General features: G+C 38.7%; 1 protein-coding gene across 1 annotated transcript in view; it reads right to left on the bottom strand.

The window, feature by feature from the left end:
* The window catches only part of LOC101159414 (FERM and PDZ domain-containing protein 1), a 54,045-nt gene extending 33,157 nt beyond the window's left edge, over nucleotides 1-20,888 (bottom strand). The window contains exons 1-3 of the mRNA XM_011486140.3: nucleotides 20,422-20,888; nucleotides 14,158-14,259; nucleotides 776-898 (exon numbers count right to left, since the gene is read on the bottom strand). Of these exons, the coding sequence (XP_011484442.1) occupies nucleotides 776-894 (119 nt within the window). The 5' untranslated portion in view covers nucleotides 895-898; nucleotides 14,158-14,259; nucleotides 20,422-20,888. The remainder of the gene's footprint in view (nucleotides 1-775; nucleotides 899-14,157; nucleotides 14,260-20,421) is intronic.
* Nucleotides 20,889-22,601: the final 1,713 nt, after the last annotated feature.

Genomic DNA, 22,601 nt, shown 5'->3' with positions numbered 1-22,601 from the left:
GGAAATTTGCATTAAATGCATTTTAAATGTCAAGCATAGTCAATACATTACAACGGACTTGGGACTTTTTTTGCACATAATCAGATAGGTTTTCCCTTGAAGACCATAGAACATATAATATCTCTATTTTGAACAATTGTGGACTTGCGCCCCTTTTGAACTAACGGATTCAAATGCTTCCGCCTGGTCACCTGCTGAGGAAAAACTTGCATTTAGGTGGCTGCACTGTAGCATTTTGGGATATGTGACCGTAGTCTAAACTAACATGGATCTGTATATATTTATGTAGTAAAATCATTACTTTTAACATAAAAGCCAATGGAAAATCTCAAAAATTAGTCTCTGGTGGTTATTTGAGGAACAGCAAACGTTGGTACATCAGGGTTTGATTGAATCCCTTTATGCCTAACGTTTTTTCCAGTTATACATAAAAATATACTTGAATGTTTTTGCTGTTCAAGTTGATGCTAAGTCGTGTCCTGGATTTAATGGTACGATGTGATTTAGTGACATATCGCATGGAGGCATCAAGTCCAGCAAGAAGGCGGGGATTGGTTAAAACAGGACTTGAAAGCATCTTTTTGCTTAGAATAAAAATAAATATTTTAATCAAACAGTATGTTTTTGCTCGATAAATGATATACTCTGTCACATTGATGGTGACTATGCATACATAGCCTACTGGAGTTCAGCACCCTGCCCTCCATCAATATTGGCCACAAAGACAGTACTATGTCTCTTCATGCGTCTCACAGAAGACACATCAGATGTTTACCTGCTCAGAGAGTGGGACCTGCTTCCTAAGTCTCGGGAGCGTCTCAGCCATCGTCCCACCACCTGCTCCACCCGGCTGGTCCTGCGGGAGGGGGAGCGGCTCCGATCCTGCACCTCCATTTACCTGACAGGAACAAACCCACGAAAGAGTCATTTAAAAAACAAAATGGTATAAAAGCAGAGGAGCAAAGTAAGACTCCAAACATCAGGGAGAGGAAGTGAAAGCAAACAGCTCAGTGAGGAACAGAGATGTCCCATAAACACACTTAGCATGTGCTCATGTGGGCTCCAAGACAGAGTCCTCCTAAGTCATCACAGACGCCTGTAAACATGCACTGTGTCTGGGAGGGGAATTAAATGTGGCTGATCACAAAATATAAACACTTTTTCTCAAAATGCATGCTCTAATAACAACATTTGTATTTGTATGCTCCATTTACCCCCCAGTCAGAATGTGTCTGAATAAAACAGACTGATCAACAGCCATTTTAAGGAAAACAAAAAGAATAAAGTTGCACTTTATAGTAATGAATAAATCATCTGTAACTTTTGTAGAAACATTCAAACTTGAAGCGGATGGACTGAATCAAAACAATAATAAAAGAAACAACCACAGCCATTTTTCTAACGAAACAGCCATTTTTCCCTTTTAATTAAACCACGATCAATAATTCCCAGGTTGGTGGATAAATTAACCCAATGCTTTTTTTTTTTAGCTTCATTTAAGTTTCCCATAAGAGTTATTCAATGTTAGACTTTATTTGTTTCTCATTATTTTTAAATTTAGCTGAATTTAAACAAGCTGCAAACAAAACAAGTTAGGATTTTTTGTTAAGATTTAAAAAAAACTTTTATTTAGAATTCCAAACCTGAAAATAATTGTAACTGTCACAGAAACTGGAAAGCTTCTTTCTTGATGAGGAAAGAAATCCAAATTCAGAAATGTCCATTAATAATATTGCAGTGGCTCAGAAGAAAACTGCTTTGATAACAACACTGGTGATGCCTCACAGAGCAAGTACAGACAGAATCATCTCAATAAATATGTTTAATGTGATCCAGAGGCTTTTCTAATGGAAATGCATTTATTATTCTTAGCATTTCAGTTGTGCTATAGTTTTTATTTTAGACATGAATTAATTAGGTAACAAAAATAAATGTCAATAAATGTGTTGAAACATTTCTAACTTGCATAGAGAAGAGTAAGTACACTTATGTAGAAAAAAAAAGTTGGTTGTAAAAAAGCTAAATTGTTGTCTGTGGGTTCAAAATGACCCAGTGGGTTCTCAGATGAAGCCATAAATGATGGCAACATGCAGCCAGACAGGCTCTTAGCCTGAGATGTGGTATCGTCTTCAAGCCCCAAAAACCATCTTCATCAGTGGTCCATGATATCAAACAATCACACTGCATGAAATGGGTCCCTGTTGTGCAGCAGAGAAGCAGGTGGTTGTTACAAACGGCTGCTGACAGGCCATGTGTTTGTGGAGACACATGTAATGGACTCATGTCTCCTCTGTGCCAGTGGGGCTTCATTAATGGGCCATTCTGGACTCTGCAATATTTGAGGTAATGCCGGATCGGCTTACATGTGCATAAGTGGCTGTAACTCACAGAGCGGAGCAGTCAGATTTGGTGCTTCCAGTCCTGATTCGGCGGAAAGAAAACATAAACTTCAAAGTGAACTTAACATGTATGTAGAACTAGAAGCATGGTATTAAAATTCTCAAGACAGTTTATTCCACTTAAATGTGTATGAAACGAAATAAAGATGCAAATATTTGCACAATTTGCATCATATCAAATCCCGTTTAATTAAATGGCGCTTTGACATGACCGCAGACAAACAATGTGCTGTACATTAAAAACTCAAACCATGAAAAACAGCGACTAAAAGGTTAAAACAATTAAAAAGTAAAATACAAAACAAGTGACTAAGTAAAACAAAAACACTAATAGAAGCAAAAAAGGAAATAAAAGAAAACACACCAGCTGAGTATTTTACTCTGTCAAAACTTTCAAAGTGTTCCAAGTGGTCTTTTAATTACGATTTTGTCATTTTAAGCCAAAAATCAAAAAACCTGTGTTGTTTTCCAGGACATAGTTTCTGCAGAGCGGCAGGAATTCCTTGAAAATTCACCTCTGAGTTGTTGGCGGGTCTGTTAGTGCTAAGCCCCGCCTTCCTCTCCATGTGAGCTTGGAGAAAAGAAATAATCACAAATAAGCTCTTTTTCACACACTGAGACAAAGCAGAGACCACTGCGGACACCACTGTGCGGCGTGGAGGCAGCACCGAGCGAAAGCAGCGACTGACTTGTTCTACACTAGCTTTTGATTTCAGACGGGTCACAAAGGAGTTTATTCTGCAGAACTGTTGGAGCGGAGACAAGTCCGATTATCTAAAAGGCGTAATATACCAGGTAATCTGCATGGATCTGCACTGAAGTCCACCAAACTCAGACTCAGTATGGATTGTCTGATGGAAGTGGGCTTTAAATATGCCTGAACAGAAAGCTTCTGAAGGACAGCAGCAAAAATATGCTCAGTTTAAAAAAAAAAAAAAGCGTCATTGATCATCACAATGCCTTCCGGTAAACTTGTGATCTAATGGGTTCTGCCAGATATAAGCAGTGGAAGATTATTTAGGCACACAGTAAGAATGAAAATGAATTTTTGTGCGGAAATGTGAGAAAAGTAAAAATTGCCATTTTGTAGCAAAATGGCAATTTTTACTTTCTTTGGATATCCTTTAGACATGAGTGTTTTGATGTCATTAGAGGATTTTTCAGTTTTTGAATGGTTTCTCCTGCTGTGACATCATCTTTCTTTTAAGGGGTTTATGTCCACCTGGTTTTCACCTGGTACTATGTGTGTGCAAATTTTGGTGAGTTTTCGAGTATGCGGCAGGGGCGAAATTTTTCGCTCAGTTGTGGACTCAGAAAGAAGAATTGCGTGTTGCCATCCTGCACTGCTGCCGGTGTTCTTTAAAGGAATCCTTCATTTGGTGCAACAAAGCCGGATGAAGCAGGTGATTCCATACAAATTAAAGGGAGTAACCAGAAGCATGAATGATGCTGACAAAGTAATAACCGACAAACAGATGCATCCAAATCAGATTTTGATGCAGTGAGGAGTACGGCAGTCCACGACGACAGCTGGATGAGGTAAAGGAGAGAATGATCTCAGAGGGCCTGTTCCGTCCTCCAAAGAGCAGCTGCAGCCGATGCTGTTAATGATGGACATTAGCTTAAAGCGTTACAAGAAAACAGAAGAGTGGCGGATGACAAGAGCAGAAAAAGACAGATGTAACTGAGGGAGAGGAAGGAGAACGTCAGGATTGATAAAAAGTGAACGATGGTGAGGGCTTAGTGACGAAGGTGTCGAGTGCCAGACACCGGTGTCTCCTGGGGGATCTTGAGTCATGGGCACATTATCCGTCCATCTGTCTGCATGCGCACCTCTCCTTCTGTTCTTTCGTCCCATTGGGCCGTCAGTCCTCCTTGTTCCATATTTTCACTCTGCATCTGGCCTCATTCTCTTCTCAGGTGGCAGACACAATGCAGAGGGCTTCTTAGGTTTCCGAGGGTCAGAGACATCCCACCACGCTGTGTCCTCACTGGTGAAACTGATCCACACACCAAGGCAGTGAAGCTCTGAAAATCATTGATTTCCACAAACGTTGCTTCTTTCTGAAAGATTTGGTCTGGTTTCCAGCTCATTCACCACCAGGGCTTCCCAATCCGGACTGATCGTGGGAATGACACTGGAGCAGAGCTAATCAAGTCTGCCACGACAAACAGCCACAGCGTAGCAGCTTTTTTTCTCAGAACCGGTGTAATAATAGAAGCTGCAGGAGCCTCATACTGTCATTCTTGCAACACACAATCTCATCTCATTCTGTTTTATGCCGAGCACACAGAAAACCCTAAAAACCCGCTCTGATCATCTTTCGAGCTCTTTTAGAGGCGTTTCCAGTGGATTTTTAATTATGATTGTCAAAGTGAAAAAAGCATGTTGTTTTCTAGCACTTAGTGCTACAAGAGTCAGTTCTCAAAAACGCAGTTTTAATCTCAAAATCTCTTTACATGTGTCCTCCATCATAAGAAAGCCACAAGCCCAAAACCTGTCCAACACAAAAAGCCTTCAGCTCTCATCTGTTTGCTCAGCTGTTGGACAGAACAAGTTTAGAAAAAAGAAAGAAGAAAAAAAAAGAGAGAAAAAAAAAAACCACAAGCCCATGTTAAAAACACAATTTTCATCAGAAAAAGAAAAAGATTTTTTTAAGTCTCAAATAATTGCAACTCTATTTTTGACATTTTTAAAGTGGGAGAAATTAAAATTTGACTTTTTTGTTCTTTCAAGACATCTAATAGTTAAATATTAATGCTAGCAAAGTGATGACAGATGCCTAGGATTTAAAAAAACAAAGCGTTTAGAAGACGAGTATTTTTTCTCTTTAGTTTGGAACATTTATCTGTTTTTTTTTTCTGACTCTAGCATGATACTCTGGTCCTTCCTGCCTCATGCAATGTTTTCCTGCCATCCCACTATTGACCATGTAATCACCCACTCGTGTGTCCGTCCCCTCTGCGTACATTAGATTATGTCTTAAGTGGAGGGAATCTGGTTTCTCTCATCCTCTCAGCAGCTGAACATAAATACAGAAAACAAGCTCAAGGAAAAAGTTTGTTCTCAGTTCCTTTAATGCAAAAACAGTGAGTCAAATGGGCATTTGAATCATTGAATGCATTACCTTTTCACAGTATTAGTAGGTTCCTGTATTTTTAGAGTTCTAGCTTCTGCTAAATGTATTTCCTCCACCTGCAGTGTTGCCTGCTAAAAGGAACAGTACTCTAAGTGCTTGATGTTTGCTAACTCAGCAGTCCAACTTCTCCCGTCCTGTACTGCAGCTGAGAAGAACAGCAGTAAAACAGACGGTAAATCAGGGAGATAAAACATTTAGCGAGTGTTTTTCCCAGCCTGTGTCGTCTCAAATACAAATAAAGAAGAAGAAGAAGAAGGCTTGGCAGAAAACCGACGGGTCATCAGATTTTGTGTTTGGGTGAAGCGCCGTAGGGCTGTTTACTCCCTTCAATCTGAGATGCAGCATTAGCTCAGATTAAGGGATCCATCCAGAATTTTCCAACTCAATTAATCTGGTTGTGTTGATGTGGTGCTGATGAAGGACAGGAAGAGGAGTCTCAAACGCAGTCGCACACTCTCATGTCTTTGAGAACAAACTTCAGTTAAGGAAACAATTGGAAGGCAAAGTAGGTTTCAGTGTTTACACAGATAAATACTTCAGGTATAGTACACTGTTTTGATAACAAGCAAACTGCAATATCTTAAAAACAATCTGACCTGATGTTTAAGCTGAGAATCTTGCAGCAATATTACAAATTTGTCATAAAAATCACCAAAAGGTCAACAATCAAATAAGTACCACCATAGTTTCCCTCTACTGACCTGACTGTGGTTTTCATTTCTGCTGTCAAGAACGTCTGATGTAAAGACTAAAATGGAAAACAAAAGGATTTCAGAAATGTATTTTTACATATGTATAAAAAAAATCCCTGTCCTTTATTTTATGTATTTACTTTTAAACAGAAATTTTGGATTTGATTTATTTCAAGCAATCAGACAAAGCAAACAAAGAAAAGACATGTATTTATATGCACAAGTATATCAAACTTCGGATAGTCATAATTTCATTAAACAATAAAATTAAAAAATAAATGAAAATAAAGAAATATACACACATACATATGTATTTACATACATGTCTGCATACTCACATACACATTTAAATTATGCCAGTATAAATACCGTCCTTTTTGGATTACGTGTCACTTCAAAGTGGCCAAAAAGATGCAGCAGCCAAGAAAAAACCATGCATACTGAGTATGTCACAATCCTCTCCGGTTTCATCCGGGGAAACAGGAGAGGAGCAAAAAGGATCCGTTTGCCACATTTATGAGCTTTCTGAACACAAAAGAATCTGCAGATGTGTTTTGCTAATTTCTGCACTATTCACACAAATACTGTTAATTTTTCTGATATAACTGAAATCATACAAAATAAATATAAAATAAAGAAGCTTTAACATGTAAAATAAATGATGAAGCACCACACAGCTCTGGTGGGTTACAGGACATAATTAGAAGGAATAACTATGGTTAAGAAAATGCATATTTTCTGTGCCTGTGATAGCAATTTCCACAAATTGACACATTTTTCTTTTACTTAACTTTTTTTTTAGTCAGAACACATGGTCTGGATCAAACTGCAGCATGAAACTGTTGCCTGTGTTCCTTATTGCTCAGACCAGGACAGGCAGAGGAAACAATGCTGCAGGGAAATACACGTAACGTGATTAATGGGGCTGCGGCAGCACTCAGTGTTTCCCCGCTGCCTACAATTGAGACCTCTGGAGACTGTGAGAAATCCATACTGTCATCTGCTCTCTCTCTATTCATCTTCTCCATTCTTAAGTTCTGTGTGGAAGGAGTTGATTCTTCTCGAGTATTTTTTGGGCCTGTAAATAAATTATTGTTATTTTTTAAACAGTTTATTTTAAGCAATCAAGGAATAATGCACAAAACAATGCAATAAGCATTCATACATTCATTCAAAGAACTATCAAACTTAGGATAATTAGATGTTACATCAAAGATTGCTTGAAAGGGAGTGGAAGGAAGCGAATGCATATAATCCACCCACCCCTATTATTTGATTGAATTATGTAAATTTGAAAAGCACAACAACAACTAACACTATTTAGGCTTCTTTAAGGACAGCTGATAACATGTTTTTCTTTAAAACTGCAATTATTTAAAGACCCAGGTCAATGAAAATGGTCTTTTTGGTATTTTTAACATGTTCTTGGGGCATTCCTCTCCTGATGGAGGACATGAATGAAAAAAAAAAGCTCAAAGTTGCATTTCTGAGTACTTCTTTATTTAAATTATTGTGAAACAGGAACAAAGAAAAAATGGAATTTTAAAGAGAGAATTTTTGCGACAAAAAATATGCTACCATTTCATGTTTAATGAATTACTGTCACTCTACAGCAGTGTTTTTCAACCTTTTCTGAGCCACGGCACACTTTAACGTTAAAAAAAATCCCGCGGCACACCAGCATCCAAAAATTTAAAAAAAAAGGGAGAAACTCATAGTCTGTATTGATCTACAGCCCCTCCACAATCTCACATGCATTTTTGAGATAATTGTTGCAGAAAAAGCTGGAAACTGCAGCTGTTTTTTTTCTTCTAAAAGATGCGATAAAAGTTAAGTTAGAAGATTTAAAAACAGTTTGATGTGTGTTTGTTGGTTTCAAGACGTTTAACAACAGATCTCCTTGTGCACTGTCACTCTCACAACCCAATGCATCATGGGAGATGTGGTGCATAAAACGGCCGAAGATCGCTTTTCGGAGCTTCATTCTTTTGTTCACTTGTTCCACGGTCTGATACCGGATTCTGTGGATAGCTACACCACTAAAGACGAGCTTTAGCTGGTATTTTTGTTAGAACTGAGCGACTTTACGAGCTAAATCGGGACAAGGAAGTGAAGACTTTAAGCACTTCTGATTGGTCAGACTGATGACGTGTGATTAAGCCCCCCAGAGATGATTGGTGGAGACAGTAAAGGGACGGGACGTTTCCAAAATACAGCCGAAGGTGCAGCTGAATCGCGTCCTTCTTATCAAAATGTCTTTAATAAAATAAAAAAAACGCAAAGAAAAATTATTTTACAATCTTTTATATTCCTAACTCCTCAGTGTTTTATCAGGGCCTGTTTGGATGAACACAGAGCTGAAATCCTGGAGATGGGAAATGTTTTTAGATCAGTTAATGAGGACAATTTCCCACGGCACACTTGACCATCTCCCACGGCACACTAGTGTGCCGCGGCACACTGGTTGAAAAACACTGCTCTACAGAAACTGTCTTGGAAAATGACACAGGATTTTTGGATTTTTGTCTAGAAACCACATAATCATAATTAAAAGGCCAATGGCTCAAAGATGATCGGAGTGGGTCTTTAAAAGGATTTGTGGTCTCGACTCCAATCATCCTGAAAGGTTTACAAGGCAATTTCCGTATTTGAGACTCTAGAAAACCCATGAGATTTTTTTTCCCTAAATGGGAAATACTTGTATTTGTTGGGGAAGTTTTTAAAATCCTCCCACAAGTGAGGAACTAGGCAGCAGCAGTCAGACACGGTAGTGGTGATGTAATAGTCTGGAACTGCAATGCATAAGTGATTAATTTTGTGCTCTACCATAGAATAAATTTAGACAGCCTGTTACAAGTGTGTTTGCTAAGAACTCTGGAAGCAAATCTAAAAATTTTAGGAACAAAAGGGCTTCCAATCAAACAAAGTTTCGATTCTGCCGTAGGATCCATCTCTCTGTGTCAAAAACAGCAGAAATGTTTATGTAAATTAACCCCCCCCCCCTTTAACTGTTGTATTATTTATGCTACAAATCAAGTTACAAACAAAATGCATGTTTTGTTGTGGAAAACGTTTCCTTGTGATCCAGAAATGATAAATGCAAGAATCTGCTTCTACAGACAAGCAACACGTTTGAGACAAAGTGAAACTGATATGGAGCAGCTTTTATCTTATCTCAGTAGAAACCCAAGCGTTTCCCCTTGAGATGCAATGTGTGACCCCAATTCAGCAAATCTCAAAACCCGTTTTGAGTTCATAGTGGTGTGGTGACGCTTGAAGGTGGCGCTGTGGGCTGTCCCGTTCCGGTTGGCCTTCATGGACGTTGCTGTTGTGAAACTCCAACTTCCTCTTGCACAGAAAAATGATGTTCCACAGCATAGCTGCTTCTAACAAAGAGAAATGCGTGGACCTGATGATAAGCTCCCTTAATTGGGTTTTGTCTAGACGTAGATTGGTTAGATTGGCAGCTCTAGACAAATGCCTCAGCTATTTAGGGTCAAAGGTTGAAGCAGACATTGATAAAACAACGCATCATCATCTGTCGTTGTCCATTAACCCGCCAACACTAAATATTGATGCGATAACAGAGATTGCTACTATCTCTGCAGTTCCGCAATCGCTGTCCTTTGCAGGGAAAACGCAGACAAAAGGAGAGACCACACCTTTCTGATTGATTTACAATGATTTTTTTATTATGGCGAAGAGCTGCGACCAAGATTAAGATCGTCCTGCTAAATTTAGCTTGTGGCTGGACACCATAAAGAAGAAGGGAGTTGCTTTAAATAGACATCTGGTCTGGATGGCTCCAAGCAAGGAGTTATAGCCATGACTAACCAGGTCAGAGACATAAGCGATTACATCTTTCCTCCCAGCCGAAGAAACACAACCGCTTGATTTTTTTCAAAGCTGGCAGAGTCTATGGGCTCCAATCAGGAGTTTAAAGTGGAGGAAATTTCAGATTGTAAATTAGTAAAAAAAAAAGAAATTTGTAAAGGTGAAGGAAATATTGTAAACTTTTTTTTTCATCTTCTATCCCGTCCACTTTTATTGTATTTATATTTTAATCAAAAATATAACTGTAAATTAGAAACTTGAATTAAAAAATAAAACTCTAAACTTAAAACTGTTACCAAATAAAATCAAAAAAGTGTTTATTTTTATTAGCTGCTATTTAGTTTTTTCTTTCTTTTGTCTTTTCGTTTCTCTTCTTCTTCGCTCTCAGTTCTCGACTTACAGTCTCAATCAACAGAACTGGAGCGTGTGACGTTTTCCATAGAAAATGACTTGCTACCGATTTCAACCAAATGAAGTCAGTTCAGTCACCATTTTTTTAATGAAACGGACGTCACCATGTTGGAACCAGGCATCGTCAGTAAGCAGTGATTGGTCCAAGTCGGTCATTTGTATGTCAACATTTCTATGGTAACCACTCTCGCCAATCAGGAGTGAGCTTGTTGGAAATCTGCACTACCATTTGAAAGCGTGCTCTGGAGAATCTGTCAATCAGACACTTTGAATGTTTGATGTGAGACCACATACTTTTACTGAAACATCTGATTGGCCAGTTTCTAACTTGACTACATACATTTGTATAGCGCTTTTGATTGCACACAAAGATGCTTTACATCACGTGAGTAAAAACAGTCAATACAAAACAAGAACAAATAGAATAAAAATAAAAAGATAGAAATGAAAGATTAAAAGCAATTTTAAAAAGATGAGTTTTAAGAGATTTTTGAAACATTGGGAGGTCATTGAAACGTTGAAGGTCTGAAAGTCACCACACTGCTGGGGTGGCTGCTTTCCTTTTTTATTAGCTAAAGACGCTGAGCCCCTGAGAGTCTGAGAATGCAGCTAAATCTAGAGGTCATTGTGCTCTTTGCTTGCCTGACTTCTAACTCTGACTGTGACTGATATTTTGATGTCACGTTGATCACATGTATCTGAAAACAGTTGGGGTGTAACGGTTCATTTCAACGCTTCATATAATAATTTGTGGTTGACGATACGATGAAGAGTCAAGATGGTTCAGGAGCAGTCATGCCGTGACGAGGCTCCAATACCAACTCCTAAAATACGGACTTATACGAACGATCTGATTCACTGACCTATAATGGATCTTTAGCTAAAACTTCAACCAGTTTGACTCAGAGATAAATACCTGCTACTGAACAGTGCGAGTGAAGTTTTCCAGATTCCTTGTATTTCTCGAAAGATAATCAAGTCTAAATTAAATATGTAAACAAACAAGTAAAAAAAAAACAAGTAAAAAAGAAATAGTTTCATAAAGTTCTGCCCTCTCTTGTTTTTCCACATCCAAACAATCTAAACGGAACATTATTAGAATATTCTACCACACTTTATGGTCACGTCTTTGCTAAAGGGGAAGGCTTAGCTGAATTCTACAAGGGCTCTCTGTTCTCCTCCTTTGACCCATGATGTTTGCAGGGTCAAAGCAAAGAACATGAGGAAAATAAGAAAGCAGGGAATTGATGCAGGATTTAGCTCATTCTTAGGTCAAATATTAAAAAGTAGTCCTGTAAAAATTCTATAAAGTGAGATGCAAACATTCCCGTTATATAAAATCCCAGAAAATGTACTGGCAGCCTGTCAGCAAAAAGACAGGGATTAAAATGAATCTACAACTTGACTTAAATAAAAGATCCTGATTAGATCATGTTTATATATGCTGTAAATCCTGGTCCATTTTACTTTGGACTGACTTTCAGAACAATGTTACCTCAAACTGTAATTAATTACTCACCACTTGTTCTAAAAATTAAAATAGCTTCCAAAAGATCAAATTTAAATTTGGATTTAAAAAAAATCTTTTTTCACAAGAATGCACAGTGGTTAGCACCTCTGCCTCATAGCAAAAAGAGGCTGGTTCAAATCCCAGCTGGGTCCTTCCTCTGTGGAGTTTGCATGTTCTCCCCCGTGCATGTGTGAGTTTCCTCCGGGCTTCCTCCCACAAAGACATGCTTCATAGGCTAATTACTTACTTTAAATTGCCCCAAGGTGTGATTGTGAGTGTGTATGGGTGTGTCATAGTGTGACAGAACCCCACCTTTGGAAACCAGAGGCCTGGTTAGGCTCCAGGTAAGGCTCCAGCAGCCCCGTGATACAGCGGCTAAAGAAAACGGATGGATGGTTGGATTACTCCATACTGGCATTACTAAAAACACTGTGGTTACTTTTAAAGCTTCACTTGGCCCCCCTTTATGATTAATTTTGAAAATGAGTTCCCCTCGAAAAGGTCATTGGGTCATTTCATGTTTTTGTGTCACAGGGCTATACTATATGTCACTGAAGCGAGCTACATAGCAGTGAAAGGTGTTCAAATGCTATCAGAAAACATGGACCAAACGTAAACTGCAACCATTGTAACGCCTTTCACATTTACAGAACTTTGAATTCATGTTTTATTTAGTTGTCTGACTTTATGTTATGTTAAATCAAATGTTAAAATGAGATCAAATGTTTTTTCAGGTTAGCAGATAATCAGATTTTGACAAAATTACAGCTTTTATTTTGAAGACCTTCAGCACATTTGCAGCCAAAAAGTTTGGAAACTTGTGGGGATTAGTTCCCTTTTAAACTCCTGCAAAGTGCTATTGCTATTTTAAATAAAAAGAAGCAACATTAGAAACATATGTAAACATATTGTATTAAAATACAAATAAAACCAGAATATGGCAATATGGCAGCAAAGCAATTCAGACAGAATGACAGCAATAAGAGTGAACGTCCAAACTCATAAACTAAACTGTGTCCCAGGACCACAACAGCAATTTCAAAGATCAGATCATAACTTAAAATCCAAAAACACTTGATAATCGTTTAAAAAAAAGTCAAAATAGTACTGAACTATACAGACAGAACTATATTTTTATGAATTTACCGGGAACCAGGTACAGGCTGTGCGGCTGTTGAACAGTCCCGCCCACCGACTGCCCCCCACCCCTCTCCAACCATCTCAACCGGAGCACAATCAACATCAAGCTGCTACTGACTCAACATCTGTGTACGCTGAATGTCTTATATATTTATTATATATTTATTTTTTTGTTTAGTCCTTGCTGTGTTCCTATGTGTACTGATGCTGCACTTTTGGTTATTTATTTATTGGGTATTTATTTGGTGAACTGAACTGAGTGACTGTTGTTGTTGTTGATGCTCCAAATGCATTTTCCTTGTTTTCACTGATAAAAAAATGAATCTTGAAACCAGTTCCCACTATTTCAAATCCTTGGGTTAATTTACCATTTTTTTCAAACGATTCCTTTATCGATTCCAGCCGCTGTGAATGAAGTCACCACGCGCATTGCGTAGCTTGTTTTGTGCACGTTGCATAGGTGACAACATGGCGCCTGAGCGGCAAAAAGGCTTTAGAAGTTAGGTCACGCAGACGACAACACGGGAACATGCAATACTTGCAAATGAGATATTTCAACACCTCAAATATGCAAAAACAATGAATATTTTTAAATGAATGCCGTGTTTTACATCTGCTTCAGACAAGTGGATTTCAACCGAGGAGCAATAACTAGATGTCTCCTCTAATTAAGACAGCCCTCAGAAATGTCCTTCTACTTGGAAATGTCCCATTAACCAGAGGAAAAACGAGTGTTCTTCTTAAGATGTGGTGAAGTTTATGTTGTGCTGAAACAAGAAACCAATTGGAGCATTTGTTGCACACAGCATGCGCACATGCAGAGACATGGATGGAGCAGGCAAATGAGATTACCGGTACAGAGTTTGGTCTGCAGACAGCGGCAGAGACTTTGTGCGTCACTCCTGCTGAGCCAGATTAGACTGAGCCTCACTTCAGCCTTACGCTTGTGTTTAAGGTGACAGAGAGGCTGCAGCTCAGCGTTCACTGACTCCATCAACTGCAAAACCTTTTTCTTTAACAGAAAAACTCACCTGCTCTCTGCCCTGAGGGTCAGGGCTCCATGGAGGCAGCTGTTACAGTGCTGTTCTGCTCCGCCCATGCTTCTCCTGAGGAGGACCATGCTTCTTCATCTCCTAATGACATAAATAAAGCATGAGATTGTTGTTAAGAAATAAGGAGGGAAAAACTGAAACGTCTAAAAGTGAGACGGCGCAGGAGTTGTAACAGGAAGGAGGTAGTCAGGAAGAAAAGAAAAGCACTCGTGAAAAAAGACACACTTTTCCCCGGTGAGGCAGATGATTGCACAGCTGAAGGATGGATGACTGACAGCTGAAGACCACAGTTAGCTGAAGAAGTAGAATAGAAGAGCAGAACAGGGCCTGCCTGCCTGCCTGTTCTGTTGCGAGGTCCCACATCTCCCCGCTCTGCTCCAAACCCATCCATATTTAATGAGGCCTTTACAAAGCCTTGGGAAAAGAGATGCTGGGAACTCTTCTGCTCCTCCTGCTTCTGGTTTCTGTTAGAACTTTCGCTCTTTCTTCCTGCCCGCCTCCTTTTGTTTTGATATCAGTTTAACTCTTTTTCAGGACTCCTCTGGGCAGCGTGTGGACAACCTTTGCTCTCCACTTGTTTCAGGGTTCAAAGAAAGAGCGGTTCTGTCCCAAAGATCGCCGTCATTCCCTCTTTTTTCGACACTGAGACACGTCTTTCTTGTTGCGGTTGTGGGGCGACGTGTTTGGTTTCCACAACTGGATGTATGTTTTCATTCAGTGAGCGAGCGAGCGCTCAGAACTTGTGCGCCTGTTAGTGGGAGTGCTGCCGGCATCAATAATGCATCCAGATAATGCAGCCGCTTCGTTCTACCAACAACTTACAGGCATACCAGCGCACACCGAGGAAGACAGCGAGTCGCAGAGAAGGAGGGACAGAGGAAAGGAGGGAAGGGGGCAAGAATGCATGCATTTGCAAAACTGGAAAAAAAAAGGTGAGAAAGGGAAACTTGAGCCCTGCGATCATGGCACTATGAAACTCCAATTATCCAGGGAGTGACATTTAAGTTCCATCTCAGGTAAACGAGCAGTTATTTTTGTCTAACTAAGCTGAAATGTCAATGTCAGAAGAGAAACTGGGATTCTCCTCATCATCAGAAGGGAGTTTGTTCAAACTATGACCCCAACAGTTGATGAAAATGTGAGGGTTCATAAACTTATGAGGAAAACTCACAATTTTGCACAGACCATATGTTAAGGTCTAAAAGGAACCTAGAAACTCGGATTATAGATGTCTTAAGGCTGTAAGACCCCTCACTAAACACTTTTCTTAGACAGATGTGGACTTCTCTCTTGTTTAAACTTCAAACATTCATGAAAAAAAAAGTCCAGACTTATGGAATGAAAATAAAGATCTCATGGCAATCAAAGATGTTTGTAAGTTTGGCAAACTAAATGCATTCTGTACAGGAGACATGGCACAGAGGAGATTGTACAGCCAACCAGGACGCGGGACACGGAGCAATGTGAAAAAAAATACAGCATGCAATATTGCCCTGAAAAAATCCACTAAACAGTGAAACAGCGAAAAGTGAACTGCAATGTAAGGAGGGACCGCTTTATTCAAATACCTGTTAATCAGCAGTCTGTAATAAAACCAAAATAAAACTGTTGTTCAAAATGATACATAACTAACAGAAGTTTACTAAATCAAAGCATCTTAAGTCTGACTTTTTTTAAAATAAAATGCAAATGTCTTAATAGGTACTTTGTGAACTATAACTGGTTTTGCTTAGCTTTCTTTATCAGAGAAATGCTATTTTATCTAGTCCTGGTCCTGGACCAGGGTCCGCTTGGCTGTAATCAGGCAGAAAACTTGGTTCACTTCAAGAGAGACAAATGTGTCCAGTCTCAATGATCCCTTAGTTTTTAACTATAACATTTTTTTCTGATTAATGTTTTTTCTATTACTTGCAACTTTTCTATACTTTTTTTTAATATAGCTTTTCTCACACCAGTTTTAGCCTGTTTATGTTTTTCATAACTATAATTAAGTCCTTTATTTGTTATTGAAATCACATCCACACTTCGCTTAGAACCACTTGACTGATAACACTGCTGCCGGCCCAACGTTGGTAAAATTCTGTCATTTTTATCATTTTAGTTTACAATCTTTAAACTAAAAAAAAATGCTGTTTTGCCCAGGGCTTGTGTTTTATTTTATTTTTTAATTTATGGACAGTCTGTCTGAGTCTTGTTTGTTTGCTCCTAAAGAGGAAGCGCAGGGAAAACAATCCAGTTAGGAGTTCACCTCATGGACACAAACACGTAAGCTCACACATGGAAACGCATAATCCAGGTCACCTCATGACCCTGACAGTTAATTGAGACAGACAAACAGACAGACGGGTAGACAGACAGACAGGCAGACAGGCTTCTGCCGGGCAAAGGTGAATGCATGTGAGGCTATGCGCCCCGTTGGTCTGACAGAGGAACCAGAGGATGGAAGTACGGTACGTACATTTGAAATCTATTCACTTTTCACTAATTAGAATCAAACAGTGCTTAACATAAATACAACACAGAATAACAGGGAGATAAACTACTGCAGTTCTATGTCATTTCTATGAAGCTCAGCTGTTTCCCTCTTTGTAGCCCACGGAGCTGCCACCAGTGAAATATTCATAAATGCAGCACACTGCCTATATTTTTGTAATAATTGTTTAAAAATATATACATTTTAAATGATGCTACTAATAAAAATCATTTTAAAATCCCCCTCCAGCTATATTTATAACTATTGTAAAATTGTTCCCAATAGTCTTTTAATAATGATTAAATAGTTTTTAGCCAAAACTAAAACACTTATGTCGTTTGGAAGACATGTTTTCTGCAGAGCAGCAGAAGTCTATCAGGAATTCACCTCTGATCACGGTAATGTTGGCGCGCTGATGTCCCATCATCCTCTCTCCCACTAGCTTGCAGCCCCTCACAACCACAACCTAACATTACCGGTGCCACAAAAATGGTGAACAATATTGGAGCCACCCAGATGCCAGCTCAGACGAGGAAAACAAAGACAGTCATGGATCGTTTCGTACGCAGGTGGATGCATCAGAATGGAGCACAGTAGGGCTACACGATACAAGGAAAACTTGCGATATGCAATATTAGTGATCAATATTGCGATATAACTTGCGATAAATGAACAACTAGCAAAAACAACAAAAACATTTCCATTTCACTGCAAAAGTTAAATAAGAGTTTTAAATAAGAGTCAAAATTCCTTAAATTATTGTCCAAATGACCGTCGTCTAATAGGAGGGCAACATCTAACGTAAAAGCTCCATCTGATTGGTCAAATGGCTAAAGGGATTTATTTAATTCATTAAATAGTTCAAGTTGCCATAAGATTGTTTTAGCACATTTACGGTTTACCACTGATTGCGATTTTCGCTGACTATAGCGATATGGATATTGCACAGCTTGATAACGCGATAACGATACATTTGGGATTAATTGTGCAGGCCTAGAGCACAGCAGGGAGACTTTAGCCCGTCCATTTCAGTGGTTGCGTCACAACTGAGAGCTTTTTTAACCTGCCTCTGATTCACGTTGATTTGAATAAAAAAATACTCAGAAATGTAGTTTAGGCTTAAATTCTAAGAAAAGATTTTACAGCAGACCTCAGAGGCTCAGGACTCGCTCTGGACCGATGGATTTTCCAGTCTGAATACAGCTAAAAAAGGGAAAATGATTTCATGTTTTTTCATCTTATATGAATGCTTTGTTTTAGGAGGCCTCGTTGTTTTCTTTCTCTTTTTTTATTCAGCTGACCCTCAACATATTTTCCTAAACTTTTTTTCCAGTTTTTCAACATTTATTTTCTGCTATCTGTCCCTGTCTCATCGCTGTGATCTCCACCTTCGAAGAACACAAAGGATGAACTGGTCTCCCTTTAGGGTTACCAAACAAATAATTATTTCTTTTGTGTTATTAATTTACTCTGCCACATAATTTTTGTTATTATTTTCTTTATTTATTTTACCTAAAAAGTAATTAAGGATTATTATTATCATGATTTTAAGATTATTTGGCTCATCTGGAATTAAGTCTTTTCAAGGCTGAAGATGTTTCACTTCCAATTCAAGAGGCTTTTTCAGTTCTGACGAGGTTTTGTTTGCAAGTTCTCCAATTGTCGGACCAGCTGAAGGGAATGAAACACATCTGTGGAGTCTCTCATTCACCCTGAAGAGGATTTGACTGAAATTCATCACATTTTTTGTCATTTCTATAATTAATACTTACTTCACGTCATATTTAACTTTTGTTCTGAAAGCCACAAAAATTGTCTTTGTTCCTTTTCATTTCAAATAGGTGAATTTTGCTTTAACCTTTATTTAAAGGCACAGATTCAAAAGGAAATATTGTATTTGATTCACTGACCCGTATACTTCTATTCAGCATAAAATCTCTGCATGAGAAGAACAGAAAACTTTAACAGAGACATCCGAGAGAAACCAAGCTAAGGGAGGACCTGAGAAAGGGGAGAGACTGCTGAACTTTCAGTGATCCAACTCAACTTGAAAAGACTCTTGGACCTAGAGCCGGCCTCAGCAGCGTGTCTGCGTTTTGCTCATGAAAACAAACGACATCCAAACTTTTGCAAAGATGGATGGGAATTTAAAATGAAAGTGTTTTAGCCATCACTGCTAGCTCTGTGGAGAAAGTGTGTCTCTGTGTTAGCCTGGGGGCGGTGCTGCAGCGCAGACTCTTCCTGGAAGGGGCTGTTCCTCAATTTATGATGTCACAATGTGAGGAACCTCTGATTTTCGGGGATTGGGAGGGGCTGGTGGTCAGATCGCAGGTTTTAAAGCAATACTCAGAAATGCGTGAATGGATCAAACTATAGCTTTTCAGTTGTTTATAGTGAGGAATTAACATTATATTACACTTAAGAGTTCAAAAGGTTGATTTAGCAGAATCTAGGCACCTTTAAATGTCTTGTGGAATTCCAAAGAAAAGGGCAGGGCAATAACTTATTGACAAAATATTTAGCAATTTAAATCTTTCTCTGTTTTATGCCCAGAAACAATGCAGATACACATGATTTCTCTATGGAAGCTTTATAAAATAATATTGATAAATACACAGATGTGCAGATATCACTTTTATTTTCAGTCTGTTTTCTGATTCAGAAATGACCAGTTTTAACTTTTGGCTGTTATGTGTCGTCATTATGTACGTGGATGTTATTAAGTACAGCAAACTGCAGAGAAACAAGGTCAAATATTCAAACTTTTGAGGGAAAAAAGGCCTCTAAACAACCTAAACAGAAACAAAACGTGATTAAATTACAGTCTGTTGAAAGAATTAGCTGGATTAATATTATATTTGGACGGTGGCCTTAATGAAACATTAAATCAAAACAAAACAAGTTAGATTTTTATTCACTTCCAGTAAAAAAAATGATATTCAAATGTATTTTTTAAAAACCCATTTACCTCATATTTTGTAATAAACTGTTTAAGAGATATTTTTTTTCTCTCTCCGAAAGCTTTAACACTAAGAATTTGACAGACATCTGTTCTAGACATAACAATCAACAATCAAAAATATAAAACACTTGGCTGATTCTAAAAATAGCCTCATAAATGAGTAAAGGCTGGGAGGCCTGCACAATGCAGTCAGCCTCATTCTTCTGCTTGAATCCAGCCTGACAGGACAGAACAGACGGAGGCACACAGGACGCTCCTCCCACGACCGAGGAGTCCACGCGCTGCAGACCAGAGTCTGATCCTTCTGAGATGTTTGGAAATGTGGAAGCATGAAACAGCAAAAAGGCAGGAGGAGCAGGGCGCGCGCGCGCGCGTCAGGGCTGAAGCGGTGCGCGCTGCTGCCTGTACTGATGCATTAGTAAAGCACACACATTTCATGCACGGAATGTTCATCTATTCTTTAGCAGCGACTCAGCGCTGACACTTTCCAGTGGGTTCCATGAATCAGGTTATTTGTCAATCTGAATTGAGACTCCTCCCCTTTTCTTGCGTCATCATCACAGGTAACGACCAGGTAGAGCCACGAGCGCGTACTCAAAACGAACTTTCTGACTCGTTTGAGTTTTTTTTACAGAAAATCAATTTCGGGCTAAAATGTTGATATTTTTTTATCCAAAACTCCTAAAAATGTAATTAAATCGCAGGACTGTTGTGTCACGTTAGGAGATAAAATACAGAACGTCAGCATCGTTCCTTATAATAAACCAGTTTGTCCGTTTCAGTCTGACCATAAGCTATAACACCTTACCGGTGAGCTCGCGGGTTTCTTTCTCGTCACTCGTGTAATCCCCTCGTGAGCTCAGGGCGGGTCAACCCGCGCGCCGTGGTCCCGGAGGAACTTGGAAAAAGGTCCGCAGAAAAAGAAACAGCCGCTCCTTCGTGGGATGCAAGGGGAAGTCCGTTAATCCAAAACACCTGGAGTCCACGGGGAGCGGGGCTCGAGACCAAGGCGAGCCACCGGACGCCGTCCCGCGAGCAGGTGAGCGCGTGAGCTGCGGGATGCGTGGCTTAAACGTCGATAATCTTCTAACTCATCCATCCATCCGGTCCCTACCCCTCCCTCCTTCGCTCTCCCTCCCCCTCTCACTGACCTGTGCGCGCGCGCACTTCAACTTTCAATGATTCAGTCCACAGAAAATAAAAACGTGGAGATGGAGCCACGGCGCGAGCGCTCTATTGTCGAAACACCTGCATTATGAATCTGTTTATTGATATTTATGTGATGCAAAACACTCAGCATTATACAACTGTATCCTCACAGCACGCGCGCGCGTGCCCACGCACGTGAGTACACAGAGAAACCAAAAGGAAAAGAAAGGCTGACAGAGAATAATGAAAAGTTAAAACTAATAATTAAATGTAGAACATATTTAGATGTTTATCGCCTCCTGCTGGGGAAACTGCGTTACTGCCGCTCTTACAAACCAGCAAAATCCATTTGATACGAGGACTATGGTTTTTTAACCGTTGTTGTAATGTTACTCTCTCACTCACTACTATAATTTAAAAAAAGAATTTTATTTTTGCACGCCACTTTTCCCTTTTCTATTTGATTATCAGAAAACAATAAAGAAAACAACACGCCACACAAACTTATTTTTACAAGTGAAGAATGGATTTCAAATTCATATGAGCTGCAAAATGCTTTAATTATGAGTAATAATGATAAGCTTATTTTTAATCAAGTGAAGTTCTTTGACCTTTTAACGTTGGTAAGTTAGACCATAAAAAAATACAGGCCATCTGCTTTGAAAAAAGGGGAAACAGATCAACAGGAAACCTGTGTGCCTGAAAAAAGACCAAATACCCCCAACAATGCTGCCTAATTTAAAAAAAGGTGCAAAATGAATGCACCTACTTTCAACAACCAGATAGACACATGTTGAAACAGGTCAAGTCTGCAAAGTAAAGCTTTTTGGTCCTAGGGCTAAAAGTAACTGAATCCAAGTTATTAAAGTCCAAGTAAACCTAAAAAAAAGCTTAAAATCCACATTAAAACCAAAAAAAGTTGTGTGTTTGTGGCTGTTTGTGTCATAATGTCACATCTTACTGCTGTAAACAAATCATTTTGGGTGGAAACGCTGTTGTAATACAATAATGAACATGTTATGGATAATGTTACTTAAATGTAATATTTAGCAGTAATCAGTTACGAGAATGTCTTTTTGTTTGTAATGAGTCCCAACACTGTTTATAAAATGCATGGGATGGGATAAATGTTTATATGTGTAAAACATTTTCTATTGTGCAACCTTAATTAAAAAAATAACTTTGCTGTATATAGAGTAAACAAAATTGTTGAAAATATATTTACTTTTACCTAATAAGGACATAACTGTAAAACATGAAGTAAACAATGGTGGCTTTTTTTTAGGGCTTTTTTTATTTATTTTTTAACAACTCAAGTGTTTTAACAGACCTCTGCTATGTATAACCACCCTGTCTTTGTTAAAACACAATCTGTAAGGTACCATCCACCAATGGTATCTTACAGATTTTTAGCTCTGTTTTAGAGGCTAACTTAGGTCAATTTGTCCACAAATCCTCAACTAAAACACAGAATATATATACATTAAATCAATTAGTCAAATTTAGCTTTAGCTCAATTAGTTAAATGCTGCAAAATAGCATTTAATTATTCATGAAAGACTGTTTTATGTTTCTGAAGCTGAAGTTAGCTGGGGAACTTATTGTCCATATTTTCTTTCTCTGTAAAGATTGTTTATTAGAAACTATGACACAGTAAAACAAACAAACAAAAACATTTTAAAACATTGTGTGGAAGCATCTGAAGGTATACTTTAAAGGCATTCCCAGTGGTCTTTTAATTATAATTATGCCTTTTTGGCTTAAATAAAAAAAAACTGTTGTTTTCTAGGACGTATAATTTCTTCAGAGCAGCAGGATGATTTTCATCATGACTGGCTC

This window comes from Oryzias latipes, chromosome 1 (genome assembly GCF_002234675.1).
Source record: "Oryzias latipes chromosome 1, ASM223467v1".
Taxonomy (NCBI): Eukaryota; Metazoa; Chordata; class Actinopteri; order Beloniformes; family Adrianichthyidae; genus Oryzias; species Oryzias latipes.
Note: the sequence above shows the minus strand (reverse complement) of the source record. Positions and strands in the feature narration are given on the sequence as shown.